The sequence below is a fragment of the Peromyscus californicus genome, unplaced genomic scaffold, assembly GCF_007827085.1.
Source record: "Peromyscus californicus insignis strain IS unplaced genomic scaffold, ASM782708v3 Scaffold_9__1_contigs__length_137607984, whole genome shotgun sequence".
Classification (NCBI taxonomy): domain Eukaryota; kingdom Metazoa; phylum Chordata; class Mammalia; order Rodentia; family Cricetidae; genus Peromyscus; species Peromyscus californicus.
This window is the reverse complement of record NW_026294617.1, coordinates 107980990-107996857: the sequence shown is the minus strand read 5'-3', so window position 1 is coordinate 107996857 and position 15868 is coordinate 107980990. Positions and strand designations below refer to the sequence as shown.

Here is a 15868-nt window from a genome sequence, read left to right as displayed (position 1 = left end):
TTTACCAACACAGGGGTGACTGAGAGAGAGAACTACAAATCATTTAGAATAATATTTTGTTCTGCCACAGTTTATGGCAGAAATGGACTGGATTTTAAAAAAAATAATATACTACTTTGGCAATTATTGACAACTGTTACTATTGTTAGCACCGCTATACCGCATGAAGAAAGCCCTGGGGGGAACCTCCAATATTAAAAAGAAGCACGTTTCTAAACTTTCCCATCCATCCGGCAGCCGTGTGAACCTAGAGCTTCCAGCAGCCAATCAGCTCCCAAGTGTGTCGTCAGCAAGTGGGCGGGGCAGTGGGATGAGACTCTCTCCACTTCTCTAGCTTGGCCACGTCGGACGCCTTGCAGGTCCTGGAAGATGCGTAATAACCAACCTATCTTTCATCAAGGAAAAGAGCGTCTGACCTCCACTCAAGCTTAATTACATTCTTCATTTTATTATCTCCGAATATATACCTTAGTAGCTCAACATGGTTTCTTTCTTTCTTCAGTGAGTGGACTGTCTACTTCTGACCTTTACGGACCTGCGTTCCTCGGCTAACGCACGCGCGAGAGCTAGGGAGGGCGGGCGTGTTTCCGGGCGGCGCGGGAGGCTGGAGGTCGGAGCGCCGTCCCTGCTGCCGCCGACATGGAGACGCTGTACCGAGTCCCATTCTTAGTGCTCGAATGCCCCAACCTGAAGCTGAAGAAGCCGCCCTGGGTGCACATGCCGTCGGCCATGACGGTGTACGCGCTGGTGGTGGTGTCTTACTTCCTCATTACCGGAGGTAACTCGGCCGCGAGGGGTCGGGTGGGCGCGCGGGCAGCTCGCTTCGGAGGCGCGTGGCCGCCGAGCCGGGCTCCGGGAGGGCCATGCTGAGCCCGTGTCCGGCTGCAGGCTGAGCGGAGCTCGGTTCACGCCCTGCCCCGGAGAGAAGTGGTCTCATTCTCTTTGTCTGCCCTCCCCGTCGAGGCTCCCATCCCGAGAGCCGAGTTGAATGTATTTGTCAAGCCCAGCTTGTTCTTTTTATGACTTGCTACAACACATTGTTTGATCGGGTGTCTTGGGCACATCATATTCGAGTCACTGTATTTCCGCGGTTGGTCAAGAGGGTGTGGGACTTTTAAACTTCTCCTTGTGGTCCCTGGGACCTTGGAAGAGATCTGACAACCATTGAGTTTGTTAGCTCAAACCCCAAGCTAGGTCTTGGGGGTTGCTTTGTTTCCAGTCACAAGAATGAGAAAGGAATTTATCGAAACCACGGTTTTTTGAGAAATACGTGAGGTTGGAGTTGAGGCTTGCAGAAAGGTGGTGTGTTTTAGAGGGCAGAAGTTTGGGCTCCAGGAAAGCACCGCTTTTCGCTCATCTGTCACCTAGTCCCCTCTTAAGTGGAAATTGCAAAGGGGTGTGGCCTCGTCTATTGGTGAGTTGGCAGTCTATCTTTATCTGTCTTTAGAGAACCTTTGGAGCGTCAGTTTCAGGATTTCCTCAGGATTGTGCTTTTGGAGTTTGGGAAGTAGTGTACTTAACTCAGAAAATTAAAAAGGTCTTAAGTTAGCAGGAGTGGTTCCACTTTTTTGGGGGGGTGGTGAGCGTATGATTGGCTTTGAAGAGGTACAAGACAGTCTTTAACTGTAGAGTTTATGCCCTGCCTAGCTTACATTAACAGAAACACTAAATGCCACTTTAATAGGTTTTTGTTTGTTTGTTTGTTTTTTAAAAAAGATATCTGATGTGTCATTAGCCTTGAGTTTTGCTCAGCACATTAAGCAGTGAATACTGAATAAATGAAACAAAATGCATTTGGCTTTTAAAAAAATTAGACTTAATTCTTGCCAGTCTGTTTCCTAACTCTTGTTTCCTTTGGAGAGAGAGTTTTTCCTAGAAGCCCTCAGCTTTCTATTGAACCTCATTTCTGGTGTTTGTAAGTGGGGTTGGGGGGGGGGATTCTCCGCTCTAAGCACTGGGTCAAAGTGGAAAGGACCCCGTTAGTGGTCAAGGCCACATCTTGTACATTTACTGTTAGGACAGTCTTCTAAAAACTGTGACTGTACCTTTATACATGAACAGTGTTGCCGAGAATGGCAAGCGTTAACTGAGTTTCTGTTGACTCGGCACTAGGGTAGCAGCAAACAAAATATAATTACTCTGCCCTCCTTAGAATGTGGTTGAGACGTGTTAAATGCCACACAGTTGCTTCCTGCTCCATAGAGTGTCATTGAAGATAAGAGTTGGAAGCACCATTTCCATTCCGGGTGCTTCCTGAAGAAATGACCTGTAAGCCTGAGTTTGAGTGGTTAGGAGGGGTGTACTAGGAAAGAAAAAAAAAGTATGGACAAAATGTGGGACCAGGAGACCTGTAAGGTGTTTTTTTTTTTTTCTTCTACTTACATCAGGGTTTCTAAATCCTCCTTTGTGATCCGTTTTTGCCTGAGAAATTTTTACACAACCCTGGTTGTGTAAAATAGGTATATAGGATAGATATACATACCAAACTTCTACTGATAGTAACACATAAACTTACTTTACAACAGTAGTGTGGTAGACATACAATTGCACTGTTTCTTAAAACTGAAAGCAAATTCATATACTAAGGAAATGGGCAGCCGGACGGTGGTGGTGGTGGTGGTGTACACATTTAATCCCAGCACTCGGGAGGCAGAGCCAGGCCGATCTCTGTGAGTTTGAGGCCAGCCTGGTCTACAGAGGGAGATCCAGGATAGGTACCGAAACTACACAGAGAAACCCTGTCTCAAAAAAAAAACAAAAAACAAAAACAAAAACCCAAAAAACAAAAACAAAAAAATGGATGTACTTATTTTCACATAAAGATTTGAATCTTAGTTGAATATTTGATACTGCAGAATATAGAGCATCCTCAGTGTCCTTCAGAGCTTAATATTTTATAATTGCCAATGCTGAGAACATGTATTGTGAAATGGAAAACATGTTTAGGACCATCAGAAAATGTTGGAAATTCTGCCCTAATTTGAAGTTAAAATTCATTCAACAATTTTTAAAGAAACTCAAACAGCAATTTAAAAAACCAATACACTGTACAGTCCAATAATACTAATTTGATACTTAACATCATGCTTTTAGGAAAGCTAACTGTGTATGTATAATAATGTATAGTAAAAACAACCATCATTCATAGGCTATAGTAGTCTGGAAACTGAGCTCAGATGTTTCAGGCAGTGTTTTTTGTCATTGCGTAGTGTGGAATGTGCTCAGTGTAAGGTGCATGTGCTGTGTTCAGAACCAAGGCTGTAGATAGAACGTAATTTAGAGTTAAGTTTCCAGCTTGCATGTTCACACGCCTTTTACTAGTGGCATTTTTTTTTTCAATCCCCACGGCTAGTTGTGTCAGACCCATGTTAGAATCCACAGTTTAAGAGCCTGTGGCCTAGGTTATAATGCTAGGTTGGATAGCAGTGGTTTTAATTAGTCTTTTATCTGTCCAGTTTTATTGTGTTTGCCATTTAGAAAGGAGGTTATAAACTAGACCAGGTGTTTCTGGGAAGACAGTGACTGAATGATTGTGGGACCAGGAGGGTTGGTGTAGGGAAAGAGAGCTTGAAAAGACAGGGCGGAGAAGAGATGTCCAAAGGATGACGCTCCAGAGAAGGCCAGTGGGGATAGGGTCAAGGAGGAGGGACCCCTCTCCTGTAGCCCAGTGAGAGAGCTAGTAAATGCAGGTACAGTGCCTGGCTTTGTAGATTTGGCAGGGAGAAGGTAAGGGACTTCTTTGATTCTTCTGTCAGGAAGGAGACAGGCCTGCTATTGCGTAAGAAAAGCTGGAGTCAGGCTGTGTAAGAAGGGTGGGGAGGTGAGAGTGTCCCCACAGTGGAAGTTGAGAATGTCGCTGGGCATTAATGGTCAAATTGTGAGATGCTGGGGTTCACATTGATGATCTCTGATTGTGCTCAGGAGGCTGCAGGAAGAAGAGCAGCACATTTGAGGCAGCCTGGGCTACAGACTGAATGCCATGGCAGCTTCTGCTATAGAGAATTCCTCTCAACTAGCCAAAAAGAAAGCAAGAAAATTTCCATAGGCCTCTCTCAATTTACAGAAATAAATTCACGGATACTCGGCTTTATCTTGTGTGCCAAAGTAGATCCTTAGTATTAAATGTTCCTTACTTTGGAGTCATTTTAGAGTATTAGCATGTGATACTTAGTTTCCTTCCTGAAATTGGCATCTCTCTGAGATAATATTTGTTTAGATGTCATTCTAAAGTGGTTTATCCAAAGATTAGAAGGTTAGCTGGATCTGGTTTGATTATAATAATACAATCAAAGCATCCCTATTTATGTGTAAATAAGTCCTATTTAAATGTAATTATAGGCAGTGAAAGCTGGAGTTCTGTTTTTCAAACTGGGAGATCTCATCTGTACTGTTGTCTCTCTTTAGGAATAATCTATGATGTTATTGTTGAACCTCCAAGTGTTGGCTCAATGACTGATGAACATGGACATCAGAGGCCAGTAGCTTTCTTGGCTTACAGGTAAAAGATAGCATTTGAACAACTTGATGATGGGAGAGAAGGTTGCTCGGGCATGCCTAATGATTCAGTGGGAGAAAAATGAGTGGTGGCACATGCTTATAACTCCAACAGAGGGTCTCTGGTTATAGGCAGCCTGGGCTCCATCGTAACCTTAAGGTCAGCTTAAGCCAGAGAGACTCTGGCTTTCAGAAAAGTAAATAAAAATGAAGTACAGTAAAAATGCTCTTAACTATCTCTCTAGTCTTCCTTCCTTCCTTCCTTCCTTCCTTCCTTCCTTCCTTCCTTTCTTTTAACAATATTATCTTTTCAGTGAAATCATTTAGTTAGTGAATAATATAATGTATCTTCTTTATAATACCTGTTGATAACCATCTCCTTGATAGAAATTTGCTTTCTCTAAGAATTCAACATAACTATATTCCTTTAAAAAATCAGATGTGGGCTGTTGAGGTGGCTCAGCAGGTAAAGACACTTGATGTCAATCTTAAACATGAGTTCAGTCCCAGGACCCATATGCTGGAAGGAGAGAACTGACTTCAACAAGTTGTCCTATGACCTCCTCATGCATGCTATAGCATGTGCACCCCTAAACATATACATACATGAAACAGTAAAAGTTAATAAAAATTTTAAAAGGAAAAATCAAACATAAGCATAGATACAAATTTTCATGTAATGGTTTACAGATCGCTAGAGATGTTGTTGGGCCTTAGTTAAGAACTCATGCTTTACAAATACTTACCTTTGAAATGAGAAGTTTATTAATTATTATGACTTCAAGAAACACAGCTAGTTCAAATTTATTTGCAGTTGATAGAATATTATTTGTTTGTAGGTAGGGTCTTACTTTGTAGTTCTGGCTGGCCTTGAATTCACAGAGACCCACCAGCCTCTACCTAACTTAATTTCAGCTCTTAAGAGATAGAGACTGAGTCAGGCACTGGTGGTGCTCACGTTTAATCCCAGCACTTTGTGGGGCAGAGGTAGGCACCTCTCTTGAGTTCAAGGCCAGCCTGGTCTACATAGTGAGCTCCGAGACAGCCAGAGCTACATAGTGAGACCCTGTCTTGAAAAACTAAAGAGGAAAAAAGTGTGATAAAAATTTAAATAGCATAACTTTGGAAAATTAAAGTTCATATATGCATAAGATGTTCAACTGGTTTTTTTTAAATTTATTTATTTATTATGTATACAGTGTTCTACCTATATGTATCCCTGAAGTCAGAAGAGGGCACCAGATCTCATTACAGATGGTTGTGACCACCATGTGGTTGCTGGGAATTGAACTCAGGACCTTTGGAAGAACAGTCACTTCTGTTAACCTCTGAGCCATCCTTCCAGCCCCAGATGTTGAGCTTTTATTTTTGTTTGTTTGTTTTGTTTTTTGAGACAGGGTTTCACTGTGTAGCTTTGGAGCCTATCCTGGAACTCACTCTGTAGACCAGGGTGGCCTCAAACTCACAGAGATCCACCTGCCTCTGCCTCCCAATTGCTGGGATTAAAGGCATGCACCACCACTGCCCAGTGATGTCCGGCTCTTATTTATTTATTTATTTATTTATTTATTTATTTATTTATTTATTTATTTTTAAAAAGATTTATTATGTATACAGTGATCTGCCTACATGTATGTCTTCAAGCCAGAAGAGGGCACCATATTTCACTACAGATGGTTGTGAGCTACCATGTGGTTGCTGGAAATTGAACTCAGGACCTCTGGAAGAATAGCTAGTGCTCTTAACCATTGAGCCATCTCTGCAGCCCCAATGTTCAGCTTTTAAAATAACTAAAATGTATATTGATTTTCTAGACAGTTTTGTTAGTTGATACATTTTTTTAAAGCCCTGTATCGTCTTTATTTTATGTATATGGGCTCTATCTGCACATACACCTGCATGCCAGAAGAGGGCATCAGATCCCTTTATAGATGGTTGTAAATCATCATGTGGATGCTGGGAATTCAACTCAGGACCTCTAGAAGAGCAGCCAGTGTTCTTAACCCCTGAGCCATTTCTTCAGCCTCTGATAGTTGATGTTTTAAAACTCGTAAGCTACATGATGACCAAGTTTCATTTTTGTGTTCGGTTTTTGTGGTGCTTGGGCTAAGCCTTAAGTGTGCTTGTGCTAGGCAAGTTCTGCCATGGAGCTACATTCCCAGCCAAGACGGGTCTTTATCTGTTTTGTTCATTGTGTATCCTAGAACCTAGAATAATATTTGATGTATGATATACCGCTCAATAAATGACTGTTGAATGAATGAGCAGATGAATATTTAAGGCATAATAAATAGCTGTAAAGGTAAGAATAAAGTGTTAGCACAAACTGTTTTAGCATAAAGCAGAAAAAGAATTTCAACCTAAAGGGAGAAACATTAATTTTGTAATAACATTCATTTGCTGTGCTGTGGTTTTCTTTTTCAGAGTAAATGGACAGTATATTATGGAAGGACTTGCGTCTAGCTTCCTGTTTACAATGGGAGGTTTAGGTTTCATAATCCTGGACCGATCCAATGCACCAAATATCCCCAAACTCAATAGGTTTCTTCTTCTCTTCATTGGCTTTGTCTGTGTCCTGCTGAGTTTCTTCATGGCTAGAGTATTCATGAGAATGAAATTGCCGTAAGTAAAATACTTGGTATAATAAACAATTTCACTTTTGTTATGAATTGCTATAATAATTACTTGGATAACATAAATTCATAGATTTAATTTAACACTCAGTTAAATGTGAAAAATATTCAAGAACTAAAGAAATTTGTAACTTGCCTCAGGTTATAACTATAGTTGGGACAAAATTGAGATCAGTAGGTCTTCCTGGCTGTCCATGCCACGCACGTTCAGGAAAGTCTGCTTCTGTTTTCTCAGCTGCACCGACTGGCAGTAGGGAGCTAGTTTTTCTGTAATGTGCCTTTGGTTACTGGGTCCGATTCCAGTAGGATTAGTGACAGTAAAGAGGATTTTCAAGCCACGGGCTGCTGCTGCTGCTCTTTCATTATTGGTATAAGTTGCTCATTCCTAACCTGAAAAGCTAAATGCTTGACAGCCAACACGATAGCACAGTGGAAAATGCCACACCGTGAAACCTTTGTTTCATGTACAGAGTTATTTTAAAAAATCGTATGAAGTTAACCTTTGGCTGCATGGATAAGACACATAAAGCATAAATGATGGCTTGAGTTTGGACTTAAAGTTTTGCCAGGGCGTTGTGCATGTTAGGCAGCGTCTTAGTTACTGTGCTGTGATGAAACATCGTGACCACAAGCAGCTTGGGAGAAGAAGGTTTATTTCACTTAAGTACTACAGTCCGTTGAGGGAAACTAAGGTAGAAACTCAAATCGGGAAGGAACCTGGAGGCAAGAGCTGATGCAGAGGCCATGGAGGGGGCTGCTTACTGGCGTGCTCCTCATGGCTTGTTCAGCCTGCTTTCTTATAGAGTCCAAGACCACCAGCCCAAGGACGGCACCCCCCACCCCCCAATGAGCTGGGCCCTCCTCCTTGGATCATTAATAACTAATTGGCTTGCCCCACTCGATCTGGAGGCGTTGTCTCAACTGAGGCTCCCTCCTTTCAGATAACTCACTCCAGCTTGTGTCAGGTTGACAGAAAACTAGCCAGGTCAGTCAGGTCCTCTACCACTGAGCTACACCCCCAGTTCCTATACATGAATGTTGTGTTTAGACTTCCTAAGATATCTCATTATCTATGCAGATATTAAACAGTCTGAAATGTCAGTTGGGGAGATGGCTCAACAGGTATAGGGCGTGCCGCCTAAGCGTGAGGACCCAAGTTCATATCCTGAATCTCCATGTAAAGAGCTGGGATGTAGATACATGTCTGTAATTCTGGTGCTAGGGAGGCAGAGACTGGCTGACATCTGGAGCTCACTGGCCAGCCAGCCTTTCTGTACGTGTGCACACACATAAATGTACATACACAAGTGCCGCACACACACCAAACAAAAGAAAAAAATAACCCAACACTTCTGGTCCCAGGCATTTGGATACGGACTTCAGCCTGCATAAAGAAACCCCATTAAGCCTTACCTAGGAAGGAAGCACTGTTCCTTAAGATAGGAGAAAGGATTGCATTTTTTAATGTAATCTTTCAAGATTTTTTCCTTTTATAGAAGATAAATTCTTTTCTCACATAATATATCCTGATAACAGTATTTCTTCCTCTACTTACCTCCCCTTCTATCCAGATCCCCTCCCTTTCTGTCTCTCATTAGGAAAGAACAGGCTTCTAAGAGATAATACTAAAATTAAAATAAGATGAAACTATCACATTGATGTTGTACAGGTCTAGCCAACAGAAGGAAAAGAGCCCAAACAAAGGCATAAGAATCGGACTCACTCGTTCACACACTCAGGAGTCCCATAAAAACACTAGACTAGAAGCCATAATGATTATTGTAACTCAGAAAATTTAAAATATTTTTAGAGAAAGGCAAATTGGTTTTATAGAAATAAATAATTCCAATTGAGGTTGTTAATTTGAAATTTAGAAAAGTTTGCTAATTAAACAAGTAGTTCGGGTTTAATTTGAAGTTAGAATTTTTTGTGTATTCTGATTTTACCTCTGGCAAGCCAAACACGAAGGTCAATTCAACAATTTATTTTTCTAGAGAACTGTATTAAGCATGTGTATTAGTTCCTGTTGTATTGCTGTGATAAAAACGCCGTGACCAAGGTAGCTTATGGCTCCAGAATTAAGCGTCCATGATGGTGGAGTGTGGTGGCTGGAGCAGGAAGCTGAGGGCTCGGATCTTGAACTACAAGCACAGAAAGAGACCTGGAAATGGCATGGGTCTTCAGACTCTCAGAGCCTGTGCTCAGTGACAAGGCCACATGCCCAAATAGTGCCGTCTTTTGGGGACCAAAGTGTTCAAGTGCCCAAGACTGGAGGACATTTGTCACCTAAACCCTCACGGCATCATGTATCAGCCATACTAATTTCTAGTGTTTGTACTTTACAATTTCACTTGGCCTATGGCTTAGTCTGTCCTCTGCCTAGGACATGCCCATGGTAGCGGGGTGCTTGTTCTGGAGCCATATTCCCAACTTAGTCCTGGCACGATGGAAGGTCTCCCAAGAGTCTTTGCCAGCTAAGTATTTGTGTGACTGCAGTCTTTGCAGGCTTCTGTCTGTTACTCTTGTCAGAGGGAGCACTTCTGACCCCTGCCACCTTGTGAGCCCTGGGCACTCGAGCTTCTTTTTGTTCTGTCTCTGCCCCTGTTAAAAATGATTCGCCCTAGCCTGGTAGAGTCTGCTAGTATGGGACAGACGGGCATTTCCTATAGCATTGAGACATTTTTCTTTCTAAGCCGTGCTGTGTTGGGGTACACCTGTAATTCTAGTACTTGAGAGGTAGAGGTAGACCACTAGGAGTTCAAGGCCAGCCTCAGCTAAAGCAGGTTTGAAGACTGCCTGGGCTACCTGGGACTCTGTTTCAGAATACAGCAACAACAGAAAATCTCAAAATCTTTTCTAAAGTGTTAAATTTTATTGTCACTTTAAACACACTCAGCAAATATGTATTTTTTTCATTTCTAAGGTATGATCTCAGTGTGTTAACCAAGTTGTTTTTAAGCTCATGAATTTATGTGATCTTCCTGCCTCAGGCTTCTGAGTTACCCAGAGTGCTGGCACCTGCTACCATGTCCAGTTTGAACCTATTACTAGCAGGACAGTGTAAGCATGGAGTATTGCCTTTGTGCCGCAGGGTGGTTTTCTATTTGTATTTATACACAGTACTACTTTTTGGTTTTTCCTTTATGGCTTCAGTGAAGGTGTGACTTCTCTTTGTTATCAGTGTGTTCCTATTTTAATTTCAACCTTTTTTCCTCTTTTCGCTTAGCTGGTTATTCCGTAATTTGAGGAGTCAGATAACCTTTTTTAATAAAAGTTTTGTTTTAATGGAGACATAGTAATTGCACATATTACAGAGTACAGTGACATACACATACAGACATGTATGCTGAGGAATATTAGGAGTTATCCGGTTGCGCCTCTGTACTTACTAGCCATATTCTCCACCCCTTCCTCGCCCACACCATTTGGATTGCCTCTAGGTCGGTCCTGGTCTAAAGAAAGCCAGTGGGTCTGTGGCCAGCCTTTCAGGTCTCTGAGGTCCGTTTCATTTGCTTCCACAATTGGAGCTGAATTAGCATCCAGTTGTGGGCTTACCACGGACTGGCTTTCTCGGACTTTGGATCAGTTCAGTGAACTTGTTTCAGATCCTAGATCTACTCAGGAAAGTTAGTAATGTACCCTAGAGACTGTCAGATGAAGGGAGAACGTGTTTTATGTGCCACCAAGTATATATAATGTGCTTTGTTGTTGGGAACAACCCTGAAACCTCTGTTTCAAGTTGGAGTTTGGCTAGAGTGTCAAAAAGGGATGAATAAACCATTACTGCTTCTACAAGAGAAGTGGGACTTTCTTGGACTCCGGGGAAGGTGGTGGGATAGGCATGAGGCACTGTTCAGTGCTGCTGCTGCATCTGTTCTGTTCTGGCCTGGTGCTTTGGGCCGGTTAACTGCCCCCTAAAGTCTTAGACTCTTAGCTATAAAATGAGGCTAGGGCTGGCAGGATGGCTCAGCAGGTAAAGCTCCCCTGCTGAGTGACGAACTCAGCTCCATCCTTGAAACTTACTCCGTAGAAGGAAATAGCTCACCCCTTTTGAGTTTCCTCTGTCCTCCACATGTGTGCCATGGCATACATGCACACACATGTGTGCACACACACGACACACAAATACTTTTTAAAATGTAAAAATGAGAAACCATTTATTTTGGACCTCAAAGCCTCATATGACTAGGCAAATGCTCTCCACTGAGCTTTCCCAAGCCCAACACCCTTTCAGGGCAATTGCAAGGATTAAATAGAATAGTGTCATACTCTTGAGAAACTCCGTCAGTGCTAACCCAGCCCAGTGCCTGCTTAATATATAGAGAGGGGGCTTAGTGACTGATGAAGAGAAAAATGGTACTTCATGGTGGCTTCTGTCTGGATTATTAGTTTTTAAAATAAAGTGTGTGTGTGTGTGTGTGTGTGTGTGTGTGCGCGCGCATAGGGGGCATGTGACATGGCACATGTATAGGTCAGAGGACACTGTGTATGTGTGTATGTGTGTGTGTATGTGTGTGGGGGGCATGTGACATGGCACATGTATAGGTCAGAGGACACTGTGTATGTGTGTGTGTATGTGTGTGGGGGGCATGTGACATGGCACATGTATAAGTCAGAGGACAGTGTGTGTGTGTGTGTGTGTGTGTGTGTGTGTGTGTGTGTGGCATGGCACATGTACAGGTCAGAGGACAGTGTGTGGAATTAGTTTCCTCCTCCTACCTTGTTGGTTCTGGGATTGAACCCAGGTCATTTGACTGGGCAGCAAGCAACCTTACCTACTGGACCATTTTGCTGGCCCCAATTGTGTTTAGAATTCTTGGTTTACTTTGATTACCGAATTATCTGGTCTGTAAGAAAGGGCCAGATGATTCTAGGAGTGGTCACAGTAAATGCGTTGTAAGGTATTGGCTTTGATCCTCTACCAAAATGTATATGATAGTGGTTGATTTGGTTTTCTAACATGGTATCTTTAGAGTATTTTATATTTCTTAATGTTCTCTGTTTTTTAAAAAATTAAAAATACATTATTATTTTGTGTGTATGGATGTTTTACTTACATATGTGCCTGCACCACTGTGTGCTTGGTGTCCGTGGAGGCCAGAGGAGGATATTCTATTCCCTAAAACTGGAGTTCCATGGTAATTGTGAGCCACGATGTAGGTGCTGAGAATCGAACCCAGGTCCTCTAGAAGAGCAGTCAATGCTCTCAGCTGCCAAACCATTTCTCCATAACGCCCCACTCCCCAGTGTTTCTTCAGGTTTATAGCACACAAGCCTAGGTCACACACTGTCTTCAGGGAGGAACACCACGATATTTAACTGTCATTAGATGGGGCTTTGACATGCATATTCACATCACACAACAGATAACTGGAATCTGTCTCTAAAGAGCCCCTAGTATGATCAGGCACTGAGTGCCTTTCCGTATGGTCCTGATGTGAACACTTGCTGGAAATCATCCGGAGCCTTTTCTGTGCTATGAAAATGACTTTCTTGTTTTGTTTTTATGATAATAAATTTCTGTGGGGTCTTCTGAGTCAGTGTGATATATATTCAGGGCTCTTTTTTTTTTTTTTTTCAGAGCTGAGGACCCAACCCAGGGCCTTGTGCTTGCTAGGCAAGCACTCTACCACTGAGCTAAATCCCCAACCCCGAAGTTTTTATTGTTGTTGTTGTTGTTGTTTGGGGGGGGGGGGCAGGTTTTGAGACAGGGTTTCTGTGTAGTTTTGGTGCCTGTCCTAGATCTTGCTCTGTAACGCAGGCTGGCCTTGAACTCACAGAGATCCACCTGTCTCTGCCTCCCGAGTGCTGGGATTAAAGGCGTGTGCCCGGCACAGGGCTCTTTTTTATGTTACTCAGTCTGAGCACATGTGGGGAGGGCAGCTTGAATAAGATGAGAGTTCTCAGTAGAATGGCTGGGCAGATACTGCGGAGGAAAGAGTGAAGTTTGGATAGGTTGCATTGGCTGCACACTGATCTAGAGTCATGGGTCTAGCAGCTGGAAAGGAGGAAAAGCAAACCCTTAAGTGTTGGTTGTGAGATCTAATTCCTACTTTACAGGCGGAAAAAACTCAACATGCTTGATGCTAGTAGGAATACCCTGTGCTGCATAAAAACTTTGCGAGAGAATCCTCAGGCCTCCTGCAGTAACTCCACTTTATAGTTGAGGAAACTAAGTGAGGTTTGGCCAGGCTTACTCAGTTTCCTGAGTAAGGGGTGCCTTGCAGAGGGGCTAGGCTGGAGGCCTCAGTAAGGACAGGGTGTATTCAGTCATTTGGTGGTGTGGGTAGTAGTATAGCATTTATTCGTTTTGTTCTGATCTTGCAATCCCTTCTTGGTACTAGACTCAGGCGCTTATTGCCAGAGGGAAGGGTTGGAACCTGAGTACCACATTCATTCAGTTCTTAAAGGGGCTTCAACCTGGCTTACAGCTTCAGTGAAAGGAACTGTCATCCAAGCAGCTTGAAATTTGCTATCATCCATGGGCACAGATGAAGTCTGTAACTGCTTTCTGGACACTTCCTACAGGGGCAAGACGCCTCTGCAGTTTGGGGGCTCAGAGGCTCAGCTCCAGGAATGATATTCCTGGTTCTCTAGTACCTTCTGTAGTAATGATGAGGGACTTTGCAGTCCATGCCAGTTTCTATAAAAAGGTTTTGGTTTTTTGTTGTTGTTGTTGTTGTTGTTGTTACAATTTTGAGAGTTCAAAAATTGATTCTAATTGTTAGCTTTAGCTTTTATGTAGTTTTTTCATTTTCCTGCCTTTTAGTGTCTAATTATTGTAAGTGTTTTGTTGTTTTTTCTCTTTGGGGGCCGCCACCCAGCTCCCAAATAAATACATGGAGTCTTATTCTTACTTATGAATGCCCGGGCTTAGCTTGGCTTGTTTCTAGCTAGCTTTTCTTGACTTAAATTATCCCGTCTACCTTTTGCCTCTGGGCACCTTTCTCTATTCTTTATACCTTTATTTTCTTCTTACTCCATGGCTGGTTGTGTGGCTGGGTGGCTGGCCCCTGGTGTCGTCTTCTCCTCTTTCGAGCCTAGATTTCTCCTCCTGTTTATTCTCTGCATACTAGCCCCACCTATTTCTCCTGATTGGCTGTTCAACTCTTTATTTGACCAATCAGGTGTTTTAGGCAGGTAAATTAACTCAGCTTCACAGAGTTAAACAAATGCAACATAAAAGAATACAGTACATCTTTGCATCATTAAATAAATATTCCACAGCATAAACGAGTGTAACACATCTTAAACTAATATTCTACAACGAAATTTATGTTAGTTTGCATATTGCTTTGTGATGTTTTACTTTGAGAGGGAAGAGTAACAGGAAGTCCACTTATTTTTTTTTTTTTTTTTTTTTTGGTTTTTCGAGACAGGGTTTCTCTGTGTAGCTTTGCGCCTTTCCTGGAACTCACTTGGTAGTCCAGGCTGGCCTCGAACTCACAGAGATCCGCCTGGCTCTGCCTCCCGAGTGCTGGGATTAAAGGCGTGCGCCACCACCGCCCGGCTGGAAGTCCACTTATTTATTGGCATGAACCAAGGGTGATGATGAGTAGCAGCATTGAGACTTTGGGATTGTCATTTGCTTCATTGTGAGTGGGCACTCTTGAATTGTTGCTTCCTGTTCACTTTCTGTGTTTATGAATTATTTCTACAGGGGCTACCTGATGGGCTAGTGCCTTTTGAGAACTCATGAGTCCTGGATTGGCTCCTGTTGACGCAGCACTAAAGGCTGAGCCACTCCCTTGTCAGTGTGGAAAAGAAGGAAGAGCAGCGTTGAGTGACACCCTAGCAGGCTTCTGAAAGCTAGGACTGGAATTCATGGCATCAGAGACAAATTCATTACAGTATTTTGTCTGATGACCTATTCTGATGTACCAACTATGTCTAGTGACATTTTCTTCTTAGTTTTTTATTTGCTAAAGAAAATATGCTCCATTTCTAAAACTTTGGTATTGAATAAAGTGATTATTTTTTACAATCCCCTTATTATTTTTTGGACATGATATTTCTGATTTTCAGAAATTAATGCAAATCGAGAAGTATATCGTGAGAGCCGAGATACTTCGACAACTGGCCAGTTCCTCCAGCGGTGCTTTGCCTTTAAATGGTGTGTGTGGTACTCTGCCATTTCAGACACATATGGGAGACTGTTTCCTGGACAATATGATGTATGAAAGGAGCAGAAATAAATGATTTTTTCTAATTAACATTTTATGGTGTGTGGTTTTTGTCATTTTGGTTTTGATACAGGATCTCACTATGTAGCTCTGTCTGGCCTGGAATTTGCTGTGTAGATCAGCCTGCCTCTGCTTCCTGAGTGCTGAGATCAAAGGTGTGTGCCACCAGAACCAGCTTAATTGAATTAACTTTTTTATCTGTAAGTCAGTAAGTTCCATCTTCTGGTATTCCTTAGTCAAGCCCAAGATCTCCAACTATATTGTTAGGTATCAGTTCCAAAGGGTACCCTTATCTCTACCAAATGGGCAGGCCCACAGATGTGTCCAAAATTGAGTAGGCCCAGTTCATCCTGGACTATAGGAAGATTTCTGGCAGTTAGATAAAAGCCATCATTCCTCAGGAAGTTGTGAAACCTGTTCCCATGTGCCAAAAGGAGTCGCTTCTCATCTCTGGCAGAAAGACATGGATCCATTAACATATATCTATGGCTGCATATTGAAGCCAATGCCAGCCTCCAGCTCCCTTAGTCCCTGTTCACAAGTACTTGTTATACATTT

The 15868-nt window shown here is 42.5% G+C and overlaps 1 protein-coding gene across 1 annotated transcript; it reads left to right on the top strand.

Moving 5' to 3' along the window:
• The first annotated feature begins 573 nt into the window (after window positions 1-573).
• Ostc (oligosaccharyltransferase complex non-catalytic subunit) lies at window positions 574-15340 on the top strand. The gene is made up of 4 exons (XM_052731403.1): window positions 574-778; window positions 4405-4498; window positions 6919-7116; window positions 14788-15340. Exons 1-4 carry the CDS (start codon window positions 640-642, stop codon window positions 14804-14806), a joined length of 450 nt encoding a protein of 149 aa, XP_052587363.1. The 5' UTR covers window positions 574-639; the 3' UTR covers window positions 14807-15340.
• The last annotated feature ends 528 nt before the right edge of the window (window positions 15341-15868 follow it).